Source organism: Rhinoderma darwinii, chromosome 12, assembly GCF_050947455.1.
Source record: "Rhinoderma darwinii isolate aRhiDar2 chromosome 12, aRhiDar2.hap1, whole genome shotgun sequence".
NCBI lineage: Eukaryota > Metazoa > Chordata > Amphibia > Anura > Rhinodermatidae > Rhinoderma > Rhinoderma darwinii.
Window position 1 is genome coordinate 13,312,375 of NC_134698.1, and position 22,134 is coordinate 13,334,508.

General features: G+C 40.8%; 1 protein-coding gene across 1 annotated transcript in view; it reads left to right on the top strand.

Moving 5' to 3' along the window:
* Positions 1-1,162: 1,162 nt before the first annotated feature.
* The window catches only part of LOC142664393 (embryonic protein UVS.2-like), a 39,023-nt gene continuing 18,051 nt past the window's right edge, over positions 1,163-22,134 (top strand). The window contains exons 1-2 of the mRNA XM_075843463.1: positions 1,163-1,172; positions 1,887-2,018. Coding sequence (XP_075699578.1) covers positions 1,163-1,172; positions 1,887-2,018 — 142 coding nt within the window. The remainder of the gene's footprint in view (positions 1,173-1,886; positions 2,019-22,134) is intronic.

The window sequence follows — 22,134 nt, forward strand, 5'->3', positions numbered from 1 at the left end:
TATCTATTCTCTCCTCACTATGAAACACATTCACTGACACTAATCCACTATCTAAAGCAACATTTCCTGGTTAGGCTGTTTATAGTGGCTATGACTCATATGACTGTCACCACTATGTTATGATTGGCTGTGCTAGAGGGAGGGCTGCCTGCAAGGTATTATGGGGAAATCCACCAGGCCATCACCAGAGGTCACGTGATACTTCGTCTTTTAGTCTTCTCCTGATCTGTAAAATGGCAGCCGCTATTTTGAGCGATTCATGCGAGACACATTTTTAGAAAAATTGTAGCAAATTTTTTCAATCCATTTGCTCGTCTCTAATTATTAAAGATGTATTCCCAAAATCGTAAGTTATCACCTATCCACAGGATAAGTGATCACTGGGACCCCCACCGATTATGAGAAAGGGGGTCCCAAAGACCCAGATCCTCCTCACTGCTCGACCGCAGTGAGGAGTGGTCAAACATGCATGCAGCCACATTGAATGGAGTGGTGGTCAAACATGCATGCAGCCACTCTATTCAATGTCTATGGGAAGAAGAATCCAAGAAAATATGATCGACTAAAGCACATGAAATTTATAGAGAAATGTACAAAATTGTATTGAAATAAAAACATGAAACAATTAAAACTGGAACAGGGAATGAGTCACTCAATAAAAAGACATCAAATCGATCACACACCGGATATGAATATTACGTAAGTATGTAAGCAGTATACATGCCTATAGATATGCTGAAAGATATAAATATTACGTAAGTATGTAAGCAGTATACATGTTGTTGAAACAGCAAGAGAGAATTGTGTATATACTCATGCAGAACTGTGTCTGATGGAGCCGAAGTAAGTTATGACAAAAAAATTGTCCAGCATGCAATCTAGCACACCTATGTAAAGGTATGTGACAACAATTACGGATAAGTACATAGGTGCAGTAGTTGTCTGGATGAGCATGGAGGGCTAGCAAAGGCCGTAGCCCATAGTGTGGATGCTGAGAGATAAGCACTGGAATGTTAAATGTGCAATGTACATGGGCTCACAAAGAAGACAGAGAAAAGACAAGAAAAACTCAATTGCAGCTGTCTAACAGGGAGGAAATGTCCGGACGAAGGCAGTTGCCGAAACGCGCGTCGGCTATAGACATCTCTTTCACGCCTCCACCATGTCTACCGGTATGTCTCACATTTCCTCCCTGTTAGACAGCTGCAATTGAGTTTTTCTTGTCTTTTCTCTGTCTTCTTTGTGAGCCCATGTACATTGCACATTTAACATTCCAGTGCTTATCTCTCAGCATCCACACTATGGGCTACGGCCTTTGCTAGCCCTCCATGCTCATCCAGACAACTACTGCACCTATGTACTTATACGTAATTGTTGTCACATACCTTTACATAGGTGTGCTAGATTGCATGCTGGACAATTTTTTTGTCATAACTTACTTCGGCTCCATCAGACACAGTTCTGCATGAGTATATACACAATTCTCTCTTGCTGTTTCAACAACATGTATACTGCTTACATACTTACGTAATATTTATATCTTTCAGCATATCTATAGGCATGTATACTGCTTACATACTTACGTAATATTCATATCCGGTGTGTGATCGATTTGATGTCTTTTTATTGAGTGACTCATTCCCTGTTCCAGTTTTAATTGTTTCATGTTTTTATTTCAATACAATTTTGTACATTTCTCTATAAATTTCATGTGCTTTAGTCGATCATATTTTCTTGGATTCTTCTTGTGTCAATTGTTGATCGATGCACCAAGTTTATCTTGGTTACTACCTAGGACTTAACACAGTAGATTCTATATAGTTCAGCAACGTTGCTTTACATTGAACATTACTCTGTGTTGGTATCCTTTCTGTTGGTATATAAAGTCTATGGGAATGACGGAAACAGCCAAGTGAAGTACTCAGATGTTTCCATCATTCTCATAGACTGTGAAAGCTACAGCAAGCGCATGTTTGACTGCCACTCAATTCAAGCTCCAGCTTACTGTGGGGATTGCAGTAAGGAGGATCTGGGTGTTCGGGACCCACTTTCTCAAGATCGGTGAGAGTCTTAGCAGTGGGGCCACCAGTGATCAGAAAATGATATCCTATCCTGTGGATAGGTGATCATTTATGATTTTGGAAAAAAAAATGTAATTACCATACATTTAATCAAGAACTGTTCCTCATAAGATTACAACAATATAGCTACAAGTTATCCTCCTATATACACTACCGTTCAAAAGTTTAGTGTCACTTAAAAATTTCCTTATTTTTGAAAGAAAAGCACAGTTTTTTTCAATGAAGATAACATTAAATTAATCAGAAATACACTCTATACATTGTTAATGTGGTAAATGACTATTCTAGCTGCAAACGTCTGGTTTTTAATGCAATATCTACATAGGTGTATAGAGGCCCATTTCCAGCAACCATCACTCCAGTGTTCTAATGGTACATTGTGTTTGCTAACTGTGTTAGAAGGCTAATGGATGATTAGAAAACACTTGAAAACCCTTGTGCAATTATGTTAGCACCGCTGTAAACAGTTTTGCTGTTTAGAGGAGCTATAAAACTGACCTTCCTTTGAGCTAGTTGAGAATCATTACATTTGTGGGTTCGATTAAACTCTCAAAATGGCTAGAAAAAGAGAGATTTCATGTGAAACTCGACAGTCTATTCTTGTTCATAGAAATGAAGGCTATTCCATGCGAGAAATTGCCAAGAAACTGAAGATTTCCTACAACGGTGTGTACTACTCCCTTCAGAGGACAGCACACACAGGCTCTAACCAGAGTAGAAAGAGAAGTGGGAGGCCCCGCTGCACAACTGAGCAACAAGACTAGTACATTAGAGTCTCTAGTTTGAGAAATAGACGCCTCACAGGTACTCAACTGGCAGCGTCATTAAATAGTACCCGCAAAACACCAGTGTCAACGTCTACAGTGAAGAGGCGACTCCAGGATGCTGGCCTTCAGGGCAGAGTGGCAAAGAAAAAGCCATATCTGAGACTGGCTAATAAAAGGAAAAGATTAATATGGGCAAAAGCACACAGACATTGGACAGAGGAAGATTGGAAAAAAGTGTTATGGACAGCAGAATCGAAGTTTGAGGTGTTTGGATCACACAGAAGAACATTTGTGAGACGCAGAACAACTGAAAAGATGCCGGAAGAGTGCCTGACGCCATCTGTCAAGCATGGTGGAGGTAATGTGATGGTCTGGGGTTGCTTTGGTGCTGGTAAAGTGGGAGATTTGTACAAGGTAAAAGGGATTTTGAATAAGGAAGGCTATCACTTCATTTTGCAACGCCATGCCATATCCTGTGGACAGCGTTTGATTGGAGCCAATTTCATCCTACAACAGGACAATGACCCAAAGCACACCTCCAAATTATGCAAGAACTATTTAGGGAAGAAGCAGGCAGCTGGTATTCTATCTGTAATTGAGTGGCCAGCGCAGTCACCAGATCTCAACCCCATAGAGCTGTTGTGGGAGCAGCTTGACCGTATGGTACGCAAGAAGTGCCCATCAAGCCAATCCAATTTGTGGGAGGGCCTTCTGGAAGCATGGGGTGAAATATCTCCCGATTACCTCAGCAAATTAACAGCTAGAATGCCAAAGGTCTTCAATGCTGTATTTGCTGCAAATGGAGCAATCTTTGACGAAAGCAAAGTTTGAAGGAGAAAATAATTATTTCAAATAAAAATAACTATTTCTAGCCTTGTCAATGTCTTGACTATATTTTCTAGTCATTTTGCAACTCATTTGATAAATATAAGTGTGAGTTTTCATGGAAAACACAAAATTGTCTGGGTGACCCCAAACTTTTGAACGGTAGTGTAAGTATTTTATTTTATTAAAGTAGTTTTAATATATTTATTTAAGGTGATATTCCCACCTTGCTTAATGGGAATATGGGTGAGTTGCAGGGAGTAATAAAAGGCACGGTTAGCACCAAAAATGCTTTAAAAGTTTGGCTTTATGTACGTGTTTATTGTTCCTGTTCTTGTCTTGGCTTGAAAAAGGCGCCCTGCAATTCCAAAACGTCGCCACTTGTCATTTTTTATGACGAGACACATAAGTGCTAAGTTTTATTGGAAACGCTTATGCCTTTGATCTCTTCTGTCTCACACTTGGTTCTCTGGCATTGACTTTGTGCTCCAGGTACAGTGGCAAATACTATGGAATTGGTTCTACATGATAATAGATTTGATACTGAGTGGTCATCATTGACTTTGTAAGAACCTCTCAGGTGATGAATAATTTTTCTGAACAGCATTTTAGATGACTGGTAGATAATAAAGGTTTCATATGTTGCGCAGATTATTGAAGAAGGTCATAGAAAATCAGACGTGATTTAATTTTTTTTATTTAACTATTTATATTTTTTTTTAAAAACTTAAAACTGCAGTGTCCAGACCGGGAAGGATAACAATAAAAGGTAACACCTCTATTATCAGGCCAGCTCCACACGGGTCTGTTTTGCTGCGAATTATTTACCTGCACACACTCAAGTCACGCACTCTGCACACCTGCATACACTCCAACTACACCTAAATACAAGCCAGCCACATACACGCTGCATACGAGTACACACTCCAGACAGACACAGACACACTGCACATCTGCACACACTCCAGACAGACACACACACACACACTGCACACTTGCACACACTCCAGCCACACACTCTACACACCTACACACACTCCAGTTGACGGAGAAATAATGCGTCCCTGCAAACACTCTGCACATCTACTGCATATAGACTCTACATATACACTCTACAAGCATACACACTCCCTACATACTTCACGATCCTGCATACAATTCGTAAACACACTCTGCACACTTGCACACCCTGCAGCCACAAACTCTGTGCTCTTGCATATGCTCCAGTCACATACTCGATGCACCTGCACACACTCCAGTCTCACACGCACACCTGCACACACTCCAACCATATACTTTGCACACCTGCACACACTCCAAACACACACTCTGCACACCTAAATACACTCCAGGCACACACTCTGCTTACCTGCACACACTCAAGCAATACACCATGCACACATGCACACAATCCAGCCACACACAATGCACACCTGCACACACTCCATTTACACACACCATTCACACACCTAAACACACTCCAGCCACACATTCTGCATTATCAATATCATACCTTCCAACCCTACCGGATTTCGGGTCTGTATCCAGCTGTCCCGGGCGGCCGGGAGGTGTGTGCCCTGGGGACGCAGATACAGTTGAAGCCGAAGCTGGAGCAGGGAACCATCAGCTCCCTGCTTCAGAATTAGTTCAGAGCGGAGGAGCAGAGAGAGCTCCTCCGCTTGCCGAGGGCTCCCCGTGCACAGAGCTACTTTAAGCGCTGTGCTCGGGGAAGCCCTTAACATCACTATCCATATATGTAAACAAAAAATAGAAGAGGCAACACTCCAAGGATCATATCAAATGAGGATAATTTATTCACCCATAACTGTAGTAGGATCAACATTTCAGCTGCTCAATGCAGCCTTTGTCAAGCTTAGTTCTACTGTGCTGCCCATACTCTCCACGAATACTATCCATATATGGACAGTGACATCAGTGGCTACTGATTGAACGGAAACGTCGTTGCCAATGATCTGGCCATGGATTCCGCTCCTAGAGGAAACCCCTGTGGTCACTGTCTAAATATGGACATTGACTTCAGGGGCTCCTCCTGGAGCGCAATCCCCGGGCCAGAGACGGCAACAGGGATTCCGCTCAAGGAGTAGCCACTGATGTCACTGTCCATATATGGACAGTGACACCAGGGCGTCCACCTGTTCTGGCTGGGGATTCCACTCCTAGAGGGAGTCCCAAAGGCTCTATCAACAGGGGGGCTAGCTCTATCTACAGGGGGTGGCACTATCTTCAAGGGGGTGTGGCACTATCAACATGGACACTGTGGCATTATATAGAGGTACTATCTACATGGGCACTATCTACATGGGCAATTTGGCACTATCTACAAGGGCCCTGGCACTTCATATGCGGGCACTGGCACTAGGGGCAGCTTTGGGGGCATTATACTGTATAAGGACAGCTATGGGGGCATTATACTGTATGGGGCAAGTATGGGGGATTATTCTTTATAGGGGCATTAAGCTGTATGGGGCAGCTATGGGGGCATTATACTGTATGGGGGCATCTGTTTGGGCATTATAATGTTTGTGGGTATTATACTGTATGGGTCAGCTATGGGGGCATTATGCTGCCTGGGGGCAGCTATGGGGCATTATGCTGTATGGGAGCAGTGGTTTGGGTATTATATTGCATGGGGGCATTTGTGTGAGGATTATACTATATGGGGCATCTGTGTGGGCATTATACTTTATGGGGGAATCTGTGTTGGCTTTATACTGTATGGGTGCATCTATGGGGCATTATGCTGTATGGTGGCAGCTAGAGGGCATTATACAGTGTGGGAGGCACTATGGGAATGATACTATGTGGGCTGAACCAGGTGTGTATGGGCGGGGATTGCGTGGGATTAGAGGCGTGGCATAAAAGAAAATAAATTGCACCTCTTTGTGATACTTGAAAGTTGGAAGGTATGTCAATATAAGTAACAGAAAAAAATCACAGAAATAAAATAAATACTGCAAACACTTCAGCGACACTCTGCACACACTCCAGTCACATACTCACTCTAGCTACACAGTCTGCACACCTGCACTCCAGCCTCACAATCTGCACGCATACAGACACTCAAGTCAAGGGAGAAATAATGTATCCCTGCACAGATATATATATACTCGATGTACATATACTCTACATATACTATAAACATACACACTCCCCACATATTCCACGAACCTGCATACAATCTGTAAACACACTTTGCACACCTGCACACACTCCAGCCACAAACTCTGCACTCCTGCACATGATCCAGCCACAAACTACTGCCACCTGCGCACACTCTAGTCTCACACTCACACCCGCACACACTCCAACCATACACTCTGCACACACACACACACACCCGACACACACTCTACACACCTACTTAGACACCAGCCACACAATCTGCACACCTGCACACAGTCCCGCTACACACTCTACACACCTAAACACTCAAGCCACACATTCTGCATTATCAATATAAGTAACAGAAATAAATAACAGAAATAAAATAAATCCTGCACACACCTGCACACACTTCAGCCATACACTCTGCACACTCCAGTCACACACTCTGTGTACTCCAGCCACACGCTTAGCGCGGTTGTACAAATTCGAGGCACAGACACTTTGCACACCTGCACACACTCCAGGCACAGACACATGCCTCCTTACCATTCCAGATCCAACGGGACAGTCCCGATTTCAGCATGCCCCGTGGAGTTATCTGCATTCTCAGGATGCAAATACAGTTGAATCCAATGGTGGAGCAGGGAGCTGTGAGCTGTGTTATCTGCCGTGAGTGGCTTGGCACAGACAGGAGCAATGCAGTAACATTATTGTGCCTGTCTGCACCAAGCCACGCACAGCACAGACCGGGGAAGACCTGATAAAAAATGTCCGCCATTCATCGTGGGAATGGGACTAGGTTAGTACTTATTTATTAATTTACAAATTATTTATTTACTTACTTTTAGGAAGCACTATGGGGCATTATACAGTGTAGGGGGCACTATGGGGATATTGTACTGTGTGGAGGCACAATGGAGGCATTATTTTGTGTAGTGGGCATTATATTGTGGGAATGCACTGTGCAGACATTACAATGTGTGTGTGTGTGTGTGTGTGTGTGTGTGTGTGTAAGGAGCACTTTATGTGCAATTATATTGTGTGTGGGGGCACAATGGGGGAATTATACTGTGTTGGGGGCACTATGGGGCATTCTATTTAGTGGGGGCACTATGGGGCAATCTTCTGTGTTGGGGCACATTATGGGAGAATTATACTGTGTTGGGGGCACTATGGGGCAATGTAGCAGCATTATATTGTGTGGGGTCACTATGAAAGAAGAATACTGTTTGGGGGCACTGTGGGGGCATGATACTGTGTGGGGCACTCTTGGCGCATTATACTGTGTATGAATAGTGTTTAGTCTGGATTAGAGGCGTGGCTTCAAGGGGCTATCCCACCACAGCAACTTGGCTAGGTGATACGTCTTTGATCGCTGTACTCGGCTATCTCCTGCAGTCCCATCGAGAATGAATAGAGCAGTCCCATTCATGCATGACTGTCGCTCATCACATTTAGGAGACTCGGGACAGCATTCTCTTGATCGGTGGGGGATCCAGCAGTGGGGATTCCAGCAATAGGACACCCCCAGCGATCAAACATTTATCACCTATCTTGTGGATAAGTGATAAGGTGATGTGGTAGGATAACTCCTTTTGCGTTAAAAAATAAATGTCCCTCTTTACGCTTGTTATAGGTGGGTGGTATGCAGACACTGTGCACCTTACTTAATAATCAAGTTGCCTGCCGTTGAACCCTCTTCCGCTCTCCTATATCCTTTTTACAATTTGGAGCCCAAATGTAATGGCCGCGGGCACGGACCGCCGCATTCTCTTACCTCACAGCGGCCGCAGACCTCTGTGCTCATGCCGGCGTCTCCCTCCTGGGAAACGCCAGCACACACGGCTTTTAACTGCCCTGCAGCCTTTCCTAGGGTAAAAAGTTCCCTAATTATTCCCCAGACCTAGGGCTCTGCCATTCTACCCCTTGCCTGAGCGTTGTATTCCCATGTTAGGCTAAGCAAATGGTCCCTAGTTGTATCCTGATCCCAGTGTTCCCATATCCTGCTTCCTGTATCCAGTATACCATAACTGTGTTTGTTCCTGAGCTGAAATCTAGTGTTGGAGTCATCTGCCACGTCCAGTGTCATCTGCCACGCCAATCATCATCTGTGCCAAGTGTCTGAGTATCTTCCAGATCATCTTCCCAGGTACTATTACCACAGAGACTGTTATTGACTGTCATTTGGCCAGCTACAACTCCACTACGGCGGAGCTGCCTAGTGGGTCCACATACCCCACAGGCCTGACACCAAAACTGAATTCCATATTTAATATGTGGTCTTACAAGGGATTTATATAGGAGTAATATTACATTTTAATCACAGGTTTTTATCTCTCTTTTTATACACCCTAAAATCCTATTTGCTTTTGCAGCTGCTGCTTTGCATTGAGTGCTGCTGCTTAGCTTATTTGAAACTAATATACCCAGATCCTTCTCTTGTTCCTATAGCCCTAATTTTATTATATTTAATATTCTATATTTATAATTGACCCTATATAAGTATTAGAAAAACAAATTAAAGTTTTGTCAAATTAAATCAATGAACATAGAAAACACAGTTATTCAATAAAGTATATTTTATTTAATCAAATACTTTTAACATAAAACAACAACCACATATTTGGTATCCCTATGAGCATAATAACCGATACTTTATTTTTTTTTTGCTTGTAGCAACAAAATTAAGAGAACAAAAATTAAACGCTAATGTATACATAACGCAAAAAGGTAAGACAAGAAAGTATGACATGTTCCTCAAAAAACAAGGCCTCATTCAGCTGTGTTGATAGAAAAGTAAAAAACCCTGGATTGCCAAAATAAAAAATGTGTCTAGTCCTTTGACCAAAAAGGACTAGAGCTTTCCTGATGTGTGTTTTAGCAAATACTTGTATTCCTTATAAAATAACTTTGCACTGCTTCGTTCTTCCGTTATCCCTCCTGGAAAAACTGACATACTGGGTGTTAATATTACCCTTGTTAAAAAGGCTTGTCACTACACAGCCTGGCACTGACAGTACTAATTGAATAATGGCAAAATGTATAAGGATTAGCCCCCAACTAGTAACACACAGTTATCAATTTATTCTTACAATTCTTGGAGGAATAACAGAGGAACAGCACAACAAAAAATTCTAAGAAAAAGTTGTCCATAATTGATATAATAAGGTGGAATACAATTATTTACAAAAAAAAAATGGGAGATCACCTGACCAGTTCTCTTTAAGAAGTCAATAAAACAAAAAGAGTTTAGAAACAGAGGAAAATAGGGTTGAGGCAATTTAGGATACAAATGCTCTTCTGATGATGTCGATATTTTCATAAACTCATCGTATAATTCTATGGTCATAACTTTAAAGAAAGAAAAATTAAATTAAATGTATATATAAAATATATTGGTAATTTATTTTTAGAGGAACTCCATGGTTAGCAGGCTAAAAGAAGGGTAATTGGCCCAAAGGTCAAGTAAAGAGCATAGGGGGGGTAACAAAAACTAGGCCCTTCTGCCCTGGTTGGCAAAACCTGGCATTCTTTGGGACCCATTTTGATCTCCCATGTACGCCTTTGTTTTTAGTGCATCAGTCCACAGATAAGACTCTTATGCCAAGCCTGTTACGTATGGCCACTTTCAGCTTGTTTCGGACCTTCTGATTTCCTCTTAGTAATATCACTAATGAAGCGACATGGCAACTCTTAAATATAATTATAACAGCATAATACCATGCAAGTATATGTCCATAATATATGAATAATAGCATAGCAAAAAAATACATAGCATTTAAGATCATCAACAAAGTTATGGTTTTGACTGCATAAATATGAGGCTCGAGGGTAGGAATTCTGGATCCCAAAGTTGAAACCTGTATCCTCTTCATATGGTGGTAAAGAGAAACAATGATAGGACATGATGAGCTGAAAATCAGCGTGAACCACATTAAAGACCCTATAATATAACTATTAACTGAGGCCATTACAGTGGGAGGCATAGAATATAATGTTGTTTCCACAATTAAATAAAGTGATAATAGAGTTGTGTTTTGAGATTCGTAAAACTTTGAAGCGTAAATTGCAAATGGAAAGCTGTAGATAATAGATCCCAACACAGAAAAAAACAAGAGCCATGAGAATATCCTGGGAAATCGTCTCTGTAAATAGATGTACCATCTCATGTTGAGGTTTACAATTTTCAGACAGAAGTAAACACTGAGCCAAGAGGAAAAAATGAGGGTGCAGGACATTGCAGTAAGCTGAGTAGATAAAATAATAATCAAGTCATAAAACTTCCCAATAAAAGTCACCTCCAGAAATAGAATGTAATGATACCAGACTTGAATAAGTACGTGTAGTGGGTTACAAATACTCAAACCACAGAAAAGTTTATCATTTATGTCAAAATCTTTTTTCCTGATCCAGTCGAAAATATACACCATTAATATACTCAAGTGTCCTGGGACTACAAGAAGAAGAAAAGCTACATCTGCCACCATCAAGCCGATGTACCCAGGATTCATTATGAACGAGTAACCCTCTAAAGGTCTAGTCAACTGCTCAAAATCCCGGTTTTAATGTCAACCCCACCGGAGTCAACATTATATTCAAGTAACACGAAGTACCAATGTATGGAAATTTCTATCTTAGTAGGGTGTAATACATACCTAGGTGAAAAAATATATTTCTGAAATTTGCGTGTGATTGCAACTAAGTCAACAGAATGTTTTTAGTCACGTCTCATTCATTTGAATGTTGGATATAGTATATTGAGGATAGTGAAAGATGAAGAATCAACCAAAATGTAAATTATTCCATCTAATATTTTATGATTCCATACCGTCATCCCCACTGACATTTTATAATAGTCTAATTTAAAGCAATGCCATGTAGAATATAAAGAGCGGGAGACAGATATGATCCTTTTAAATTATACATTGGTGCCAACATTATATACAGTATATATAAAAAATATATATAAAACAAAGTCGAAACATCCATGGTAATTAACCATCGATCCACTGTATAGTCAAAAGATAGTTGACACCTGACCGTGTGGCTGAGCCCACTTCAAAGCGTGTCGACTGTGTGTAATAGCTGACATCTCGAGCGGGATCCCTCTTGTTTAACCCCTTATTGTAAAGGATCTGCCAGGCACTTCTGTGTATACGCCCATGGGTAATCAGTCTGCACCTGGTTCTATGTCTCTGAGACTGACTCCATCTTCCACCACTCAGGATGGCAGGCTTAGGAGTGGGAGAGCCTATCGCAGCCTGGCCAGACGGAGCTAGTTCCACCCTCTGTCTATTTATACCTGCCTTTCCTGTTCCTCCTTTGCTTGTGATTCTTCTCGTGTGGTTTCCTGGCCTTGCTGCAGCTCCTAGCTATTTGACCTTGCTTCATACTACCCCGGCTTCCTGACTACTCTCCTGCTCTGCGTTTGGTATCTCGTACATTCCTGGTTTGACTCGGCTCGTTCACCTCTCTTGTTGCTCACGGTGTTGCCGTGGGCAACTGCCCCATTTCCCTTTGCTTGTGTCCCCTTGTCCATTTGTCTGTCGTGCACCTACTGAGTGTAGGGACCGTCGCCCAGTTGTACCCCGTCGCCTAGGGCGGGTCGTTGCAAGTAGGCAGGGACTGAGTGGTGGGTAGATTAGGGCTCACTGTCTGTTTCCCTACCCCCCTGTCATTACACTTATATGCTGCTGTCATAAGTGGGCCGTTAGAATGAGAGGGGCGGTCCCCTCTGATGTGCCACCCCCCCCACGCGATGCGTACTCGGGATGCCGCTGGTCATCATGGCAGCTTAAGAACCTAATGAAGGACCTCAGGTCTGCCATCTTTGTGCTTTTTTTTTTGTGCTCCTACGAAGGAGACTGTCAGAATTACAATATACTAAAATACATTAGTATTAGTAATGTATAGTAAGGAAGTTAACAATAGTTCAAGAACGATTTTTCATATATAAAAAAATATAAATATTACAAGTTAAAAAACACCTTTTCCCATATCCCCCAAAAACAATGTAAAAAAGATAAAAATAACATAACTGGCATTGCCACGTCCATAAAAGTCCAAACAATCACAATATAACATTATTTAACATGCACAGTGAAAGCCATAAAAAAAAAAAAAAAAAGGTAAAACGCCAGACTCCCTTTTTTGAGGTCACCTCATCTCTCACAAAAAATGGAATAAAAGGTGCTCAAAAAGCCTTACGTACCCTAAAATGGTACCAATAGAAACTACAGCTCTCCCTATAAAACATCAGCCTTCATACTGCTCAATCGACGGAAAATAGGAAGTTATGGCTGTCAAAATTTGGCGACAAAAAACAAATTTTATTTTTAACAATCAGTTTTTTTCCTTGTAAAAGTAGAAAAAAAAAAAAACTACATCAATTTGGTATTACCGTAATTGTATTGACCTGCAGTCAAAAGCAGAATTAACATGTAATTTTTACCGCACTTTGAATGCCGTAAAAACAAAACCCCAAAAAATTGAGGAATCACTGTTTTTTTTCCATTCCACCCCACAAAGATTTTTTTTCCCATTTCACATTTCCCATTTCCCATTTCACATTATATGGTACAATAAATGGTGCCATGGAAAACTACAACTTGTCCCGCAAAAATCAAGCCCTCATACAGCTTTATCAACCGAAAAATAAAATAGTTATGGCTTTTGGAATGTGGGCAGGGAAAAACAAAAATGAAAATCAGAAAAATGGCTGTGGCGGGAAGGGGTCAATAAAAAATACAAATACAATGTAAAGTCCATATATGAGTCTCAAAAAAAATATTTTACATTTTAATTATAAAATATTTAATATATTAAATATTTAAATTTAATATATATATATTTTTAGTAAGTACATTTAACTTAAAAAAACAGATTTGGTTTCCTTTTGACAATAATAGCCTATATTTTAAACATATACACTTTGTTTAGGTCAACAATAAACTGAGTAGAGAAAAACAAGGAGGAATTGTGGTTCTTTTTGATTGTACCACTAAAATAAAATGAATAAAAATGAAATGCTAATTTATATATGCCGCAAAATGGTATGTAAAGAAACTACGACATGTTCCTCAAAAAACAAGGACTCATTTAGCTATGTTGATGCAAATGAAAAAAAACTCTTGATTGCCAAAAATAAATATTTGTCCAGTCCTTTAACTCAAAAGAGAATTTGTCAGCTCCCCTGACAAGTCTATTTTAGCAAATACTTGTATTCCCCATAAAATAATTTTGCATCACTGCCGTCTCTATCATCGGGCAGGGGGCACAAGCACGCGGAATGCCGATGCCTGAAGGGGTGGCGACACTGAAATCAACTGCCGCAACTCCTTCCTGCACTACAATTGTATCTACATCTATGGGACGGAGATATGGTTGAACGGATCACTAGTGCTGGCAGGGCAAGAAACATTAGTTTCTTGCCCTGCCATTCAGTGCCGTTCAATGATGAAGGCGGCGCAATGACATAATTTCACCGCCTACGTCATATATCTGCAGCAGACATGGTCAGAAGAGACCAGGCCTCTGTTGCTAGAGGATGGTGCGGAAACGGGATCAGTTGAGTATGTAATGTTTTTTTTTTTCAGTAGACAATGTGAGGGGCTCTATCTACAGGAGACGATATGGGGGCACTAAATACAGGAAACGCTCCTGGGGCAGTATATACAGGAGGCTCTATGGAAGGCATTTTGTATGGGGGCACAAGATACAGTGTGTTCTATAATGGGCACTATCTGCAGTGTGTTCTATGGGGGGTACTATCTACACGGGGCTCTATGGGGGTACTATCTAAAGGGGGCTCTATGGGGAAACCATCTACAGGGGGCAAAGTGTGTGTGTGGTGCTTTACTTTACAGTGTGTAACACCAGTGTATGGTGTCTGGTACCATTCTCTGGTACCATGAGAATGTTATCTTTGCTTATAGGTGCAGAAATGTTTGAAAAGTGAAAAGCTGAAGACATCTGAAAGGCACACTGCAGAAATGGGCCGTGGCTGGGAGAAGTCATCATCTTGGTGTGAACCGAATGGAGGAGAAAAGAGAAAAAGAAGGACTAGAGAAGATGTAAATTTTGAGTCACTAAATGTAAATGTTTAATTCTGCCTCTAACTAATCAGTACCTGCCTGACAAAGACTCCGGTCTGGCGTTGAAACGCGTTGCAGTCCATCCATTTTTTTATGCTTTTAGTGTTCATAAGTTTATACCTACGCAATGTTAAATAAAACATTTTTATCTGAAAAAATTGGTCTGTAGTGAACGAAAAACCAGCTACACGGAAGCACCCGATACAAGGAGCTATTTTTCTCTATATCCAATAATCAGTACTGTAGTCACTGTATGATCTGCAGAGAGATGATTTGCAGGATTCCCTTGTCTATACGAACTCCATTGTTAATAAGCTAATATGAGGGGAATTGGCTCAAAGGTCAAGAAACCCTAGGCCCTTCTTTCCTGGGTTGCAAAACCCGACACAATTAGGGACCCATTTTGATCTCCTTTGCACGCTACTGTTTTTAGTATTTTAGTTCACAGATAAGACTCCCATACCAAGGCTGTTACGTATGGCCACTTTCAGCTTGTATCAGACCTTGAAATTTCCTCATAGTAATATGGAACAAATGGTGTTTTTTTTTTTTTTGTTTTTTTTTTCTAATAACGTGGTTGTATTTAAACACTGACGTATATACATTTATTTATATGGCCTGATGAAGATGCCGGTGCGGCATTGAAACGCGTTGCCTTTATCATCCACAATGAACCTTTGATATTTATTTCTACCTCAAATGTGACTTATTACAGTTCACGGGTTTATATGTCATCCAGAGTGTAGCCGCGCCACCTGGAGACTCTCTCTTTTTTTCCTGCACCTATAGCACTCATACTAATATCACCACTGAAGCAACCTGGCAAATTTAAAATATAGTTATAACAGCATAATACCATGCTAGTGTTTGTCCATAATGTATGAGTAATATCATGCAATTAAAATACATAGCATTTAAGATCATCAACAAAGTTATGGTTTTGACTGCATAAATATGAGGCTCAAGGGTAGGAATTCTGAATCCCAAATTAGAAACTAGTATCCTATTAATATGTTGGTAAAGAGAAACAATGATAGGACATGATGAGCTGAAAATCAGCGTGAACAACATTAAAGACCCCATAATATAATATCGAACTGAGACCTTTGTACTGAGGTGCATAGAAAACGATGTTGTTTCCGCATTTGAATAAAATGATGATAGAGTTGTGTTTTGAGATTCGTAAAACTTTGAAGAGTAGAATGCCAATGGAAAGCTGTAGATAATAGATCCCAACACAGAAAAAAAAAGGAGCCATGAGAATATCCTGGGAAATCGTCTCTGTAAATAGATGTACCATCTCATGTTGAGGTTTACAATTTTGAGACAGAAGTAAACACTGAGCCAAGAGGAAAAGATGAGGGTGCAGGACATTGCAGTAAGCTGAGTAGATAAAATAATAATCAAGTCATAAAACTTCCCAAGAAAAGTCACATCCAGAAATAAAATAGAATGATACCAGACTTGAATAAGTACGTGTAGTGGGTTACAAATACTCAAACCACAGAAAAGTTTATCATTTATGTCAAAGCCTTTTCTCCTTCTCCAGTCGTGAATATACACCATTAATATACTCAAGTGTCCTGGGACTACAAGAAGAAGAAGAGCCACATCTACCACCATCAAGCCAATGTACCAAAGACTCATTATGAACGGGTAACCCTCCAAAGGTCTAGTTGAGTGATCAAACACCCAGTTTTGAATGTCAACACCACTGGAGTCAACATTATATGCAAGTAACACGTAGTACCAATGTATGGAAATTTCTATCTTAGTAGGGTGTAATACATACGTAGGTGAAAAACAATATATCTGAAATTTGCGTGTACTTGCAAATAAGTCAACAGAATGTTTCTAGTCACATCTCATTCATTTGAATGTTTCTTATATAATATTGAGGACATTGACAGATGAAGCATCAACCAAAATGTTAATGATTCCATCTAATTTATTATGATTCCATACCATCATCCCCATTGACATTTTATAATAGTCTAATTTAGAGCAATGTCATGTAGTACTCAGAAAATAAAGAGCTGGAGACATATATGATCCTTTTAAATTATACATTGGTGCCGACATTATACATGGTAAATAAATATGTGTGTGTGTGTCTGTGTGTGTGTGTATGTGTGTGTGCGTGTGTGTGTGTGTGTGTGTGTGTGTGTACATACAGCTCTGTGCAAAGTATTTAGGCAGTTGTGGAAAAATGCTGCAAAGTAACAATGCTTAATACCACTCTTTGACTCCAAAACAGCATGAATTCTTCTAGGTACACCTGCACAATATCATGGATTTTGTAGGATTATAGTCAGGTGTATGATTAACCAATTTTACCAAACAGGTGATAATGGTCATGACTTTCATTTGTATGTTGAAACACAGGCATTAACTGTATCAGAAACAGCTGTGTAGGAGGCTTAAAACTAGGTGATAAACAGCCAAACTCTGCTACAAAGGTAAGGTTGTAGAAGACAGTTTCATGTCACAGGTCCACCATGGCAAGACTGAGCACAGCAACAAGACACAGTGTAGTTATATAGTTATAATGCATCAGCAAGGTCTTTCCCAGGCAAAGATTTCAAAGCAGACTGAGGTTTTAAGATGTGCTGTTCAAGCTTTTTTGAAAAAGCAAGAAACAGGCAATATTTAGGACCGTAGACGCAGTGGTCAGAGAAGGAAACTTAGTGCAGCAAATTATAGATACATCATGCTTACTTCCCATCTAATTTATTATGATTCCATAATCATCCCCACAGACCTTTTATAATAGTCTAATTTAGAGCAATGTCATGTAGTACTCAGAAAATAAAGAGCTGGAGACATATATGATCCTTTTAAATTATACATTGGTGCCGGCATAATACACGGTAAATAAATATGTGTATGTGTGTGTGTTTGTGTGTATGTGTGTGTGTGTGTGTGTTTTTTGTGTGTGTATGTGTGTGTATGTGTGTGTGTACATACAGTACTGTGCAAAGTATTTTGGCAGTTGTGGAAAAATGCTGCAAAGTAAGAATGCTTAATACCACTCTTTGCCTTCAAAACAGTATAAATTCTTCTAGGTACACCTGCATAATATCATGGATTTTGTAGGATTATAGTGAGGTGTATGATTAACCAATTATACCAAACAGGTGATAAGGGTCATGGTTTCAATTGTGTGTTGAAACACAGGCATTAACTGTATCAGAAACAGTGGCAGATGTGAGCATGTTGGTCACCTGGAAGCTCGTATTAGAGATCAGGAGGAGCAGAATGCAACACTGAGGAGGATAGACAATCTTGAGCTGAGCTTGCTGCCCACGGAGCATGCAGTTAGTGGGTTAGAACTGGAGGGTGAAGACATGGGTGAGCAGGATCAGGTAAGTAGCTGGGTTAATGTAGTTAGGGGCAGTAGAAAGGGGTCAAAGAAAAGGAAGGCCGATCCGGTTTCTGACATTCCAGGCAAAATTGCCAAGTTGGGTGATGATGCGAGGGTGTCAGTCTCAGAAATGGCAGCCCTAGTGGATACTGATCTCCCTAACAGCCGGGAGAACAGCCCAGCTAGTAGTCGACGGGATGGTAATGCAGGTAAGCCAAGACAATTGATAGTCGTAGGGGATTCTATAATCAGGAAGACGGATAGAATAATTTGTCGCCAAGACCACCTCAACCGAATGGTTTGCTGTCTCCCCGGTGCCAGGGTTCGACATGTGGTGGAACGGGTGGACAAATTGCTGGGAGGGGCTGGTGATGATCCAGCTGTCGTGGTCCATGTCGGTACCAACGACAGAATAAATGGTAGGTGGAGGAGCCTTAAGAATAATTTTAAAGAACTAGGCTACAAGCTGAAGGGAAGGACCTCCAAAGTAGTATTCTCAGGAATACTGCCTGTGCCATGCGCATCACAGGAAAGACAGCGGGAGCTCAGGGAGTTAAATGCATGGCTGAAGTCTTGGTGTAGAGGAGAAGGATTTGGGTTCCTAGAGCACTGGGCTGACTTTTCATTAGGGTACAAACTGTATTCTGCAGATGATTTTCACCTAAATGGAAGGGCGTCCGCTGTGCTGGGGGAGAGAATTCTAGCTGGGGTGGCGGAGTATTTAAACTAGGGCTGAGGAGGGAGGTCAATGTAGAAAAAAAAGGGGTAGCCAGGTTAGAGAGGGGTCAGACTATATTGGTGGGGGGAGAAACAGAATGTGCGGAGAGGACTAGACAACAAGATAAGGAGATCCTTTCGTTACAAAACATCAGTGTAAATAAAAAGGCCCAATTAATGTCAAATCACATTTCTGATAATAAAAGTGAAAAACTGACAGGCAAGTTAAAGTGTATGTTCACAAATGCCAGAAGTCTAGCAAGCAAAATGGGGGAGCTGGAGGCCTTGATACTGGAAGAAAATATAGATATAGTTGGTGTTGCTGAAACATGGCTGGACTCTTCACATGACTGGGCTGTAAATCTACAGGGTTTTACACTTTTTCGGAAAGACAGGACAAATAGGAAAGGCGGTGGTGTATGTCTGTATGTGAGAAGTGATATGAAGGTGGTGGTGTATGTCTGTATGTGAGAAATGATATGAAGGCGAGTCTGAAAGAGACAATAGTGGGTGAATACTGTGAGGAGGTTGAAACCTTGTGGGTGGAACTAGAAAAAGAGGTAAACACTGAAAAAATTACTTTTGGTGTAATCTATAGACCCCCCAATATAACTGAGGAGATGGAAGTTCAGCTATATAAACAGATGGAGCGGGCTGCACAGGCGGGTACTGTAGTGATAATGGGAGATTTTAATTTCCGGGATATTAATTGGTGTCATGGTTCAGCTTCAACTGCAAAGGGGAGACATTTCCTCAACCTGTTGCAGGAAAATTTTATGTGCCAGTTTGTGGAAGACCCGACTAGAGGTGAAGCTCTGTTGGATCTGGTCATTTCTAATAATGCAGATCAAGTTGGGAATGTCAATGTTCGTGAAAACCTCGGTAACAGTGATCATAATATCGTTACATTTTACCTATACTGTAAAAAACAAACGCAGGCTGGGAGGGCAAAAACATTTAATTTTAAGAAAGCCAATTTCCCCAGGATGAGGGCTGCAATTCAGGATATGGACTGGGAAGAACTAATGTCAAATAATGGAACAAATGATAAATGGGAGATTTTCAAATCTACTTTGAGTTATTATAGTGCAAAATTTATTCCTATAGGTAACAAGTATAAACGACTCAAATTAAACCCCACATGGCTTACACCTTCTGTGAAAGGGGCAATACACGACAAAAAAAGGGCATTTAAAAAATACAAATCTGAGGGTACAGCTGTAGCCTTTGTAAAATATAAAGAGCTTAATAAAATCTGTAAAAATGTAATAAAATTAGCAAAAATACCAAATGAAAGGCAGGTGGCCAAGGATAGTAAAACAAATCCCCAAAAATTCTTCAAGTATATAAATGCTAAAAAGCCAAGGTCTGAACATGAAGGACCCCTAGATAATGGTAATGGGGAGTTGATCACAGGGGATCAAGAGAAGGCAGAGTTACTAAATGGGTTCTTTAGCTCTGTATATACAACAGAAGAAAGAGCAGCTGATGTAGCCGGTGCCAGTGCTGTTAATATATCAGTTGATATACTGAATTGGATGAATGTAGATATGGTCCAAGCTAAATTAAATAAAATAAATGTGCACAAGGCCCCGGGACCAGATGGGTTACACCCTAGAATTCTTAAAGAGATTAGTTCAGTTATTTCTGTCCCCCTTTTCATAATATTCAGAGAATCTCTAGTGACTGGTATAGTGCCAAGGGACTGGCGCAGCGCAAATGTGGTGCCGATTTTCAAAAAGGGCTCTAGGTCTTCCCCGGGTAATTATAGACCAGTAAGCTTAACATCCATCGTGGGGAAAATGTTTGAGGGGCTATTGAGGGACTATATACAGGATTATGTGACAATAAATAGCATTATAAGTGACAGCCAGCACGGTTTTACTAAGGACAGAAGTTGTCAAACTAACCTAATCTGTTTTTATGAAGAGGTGAGCAGAAGTCTAGACAGAGGGGCCGCTGTGGATTTAGTGTTTTTGGACTTTGCAAAGGCATTTGACACTGTCCCCCATAGACGCCTAATGGGTAAATTAAAGGGGTTGTCCGAGATATATTTTTATTTTAAAGTTAAACACACAATACACACATTAAATATTCCCTAATATACTTACCTGTGCAATCTTGCTTCTGTTCTCCGTTCTGGCAGCTCTTTTCTGCCGATCACATGTCTTCTGACGTCACGTTTTCTTCCTCCTCCACTGTCGTGTCGTGTCCCGATCACATGGTCTCGCCCCAGCGAGACCTCGGATGGGACACGACACGTCACTGGAGACGTGACGTTTCTGCGCGTGCCCGCCCGCCCAGCCTATGCATCTTTTCACTGTGAACAGACCATAGTAAAAAAAAATAGTAAAGTGCAAAAAAAAATACAATAATAAATACACATAAAATACCCACCCCAAAAAAATACCGTTCCCCCCGCCAATCATTGTTGTAACGCTAGCGCTGACCCAATTACCCTAATATAGACATGTAATATATAAAAATTTACGGTAGACAATGATGATTACAAATAAAAGGTCTATTTTAGGGTAAAACTATGTTATTCCGCAAAAAAAAATAGCTGAAACGTAAAAAAGCTTTTTTTTTTACTATTATTTTCAAACTTTATGAAAGAAAATTCTAAAATGGCAAAAAAGGTGTGTATAAAAACGATAAAAAATGAAACCTGCATTGTCTACGGAAAAAACGTCGCAAAAATCACGTCGTTAGCCCAACAAATAAAAAAGTTATAGCCATTTAACGAACACGTGCTAAAAATGGCTAAACGGTGTCTGGTCCTGAAGGCGCAAAATAGCCCGGTCCTGAACTAGATAAGATCTTCTGGGGTCCTGTATCTAAGCCTACATTGTTAGGGTATGTTCACACGAGGGCGTCCATAACTGCTGAAATTCCGGGGATGTTTCCGCCTGGTTTTTTTTAAGCGGAAACAGCGTAGCAAAACTTGTAAAAAACAGCCCGAAAATGCGTACCATTGATTTCAATGGGAGGCGTCGGCGTCTTTTTCCCGCGAGCAGGAAAACTGCCTCGTGGGAAAAAGAAGCGACATGCTCCATCTTCGGGCGTTTATGCCTCTGACCTCCCATTGACTTCAATGGGAGGCAGAGAAAGCGTATTTCCGTTGTTTTATGCCCGCGGCACTCAATTGCCGTGGGCGAAAA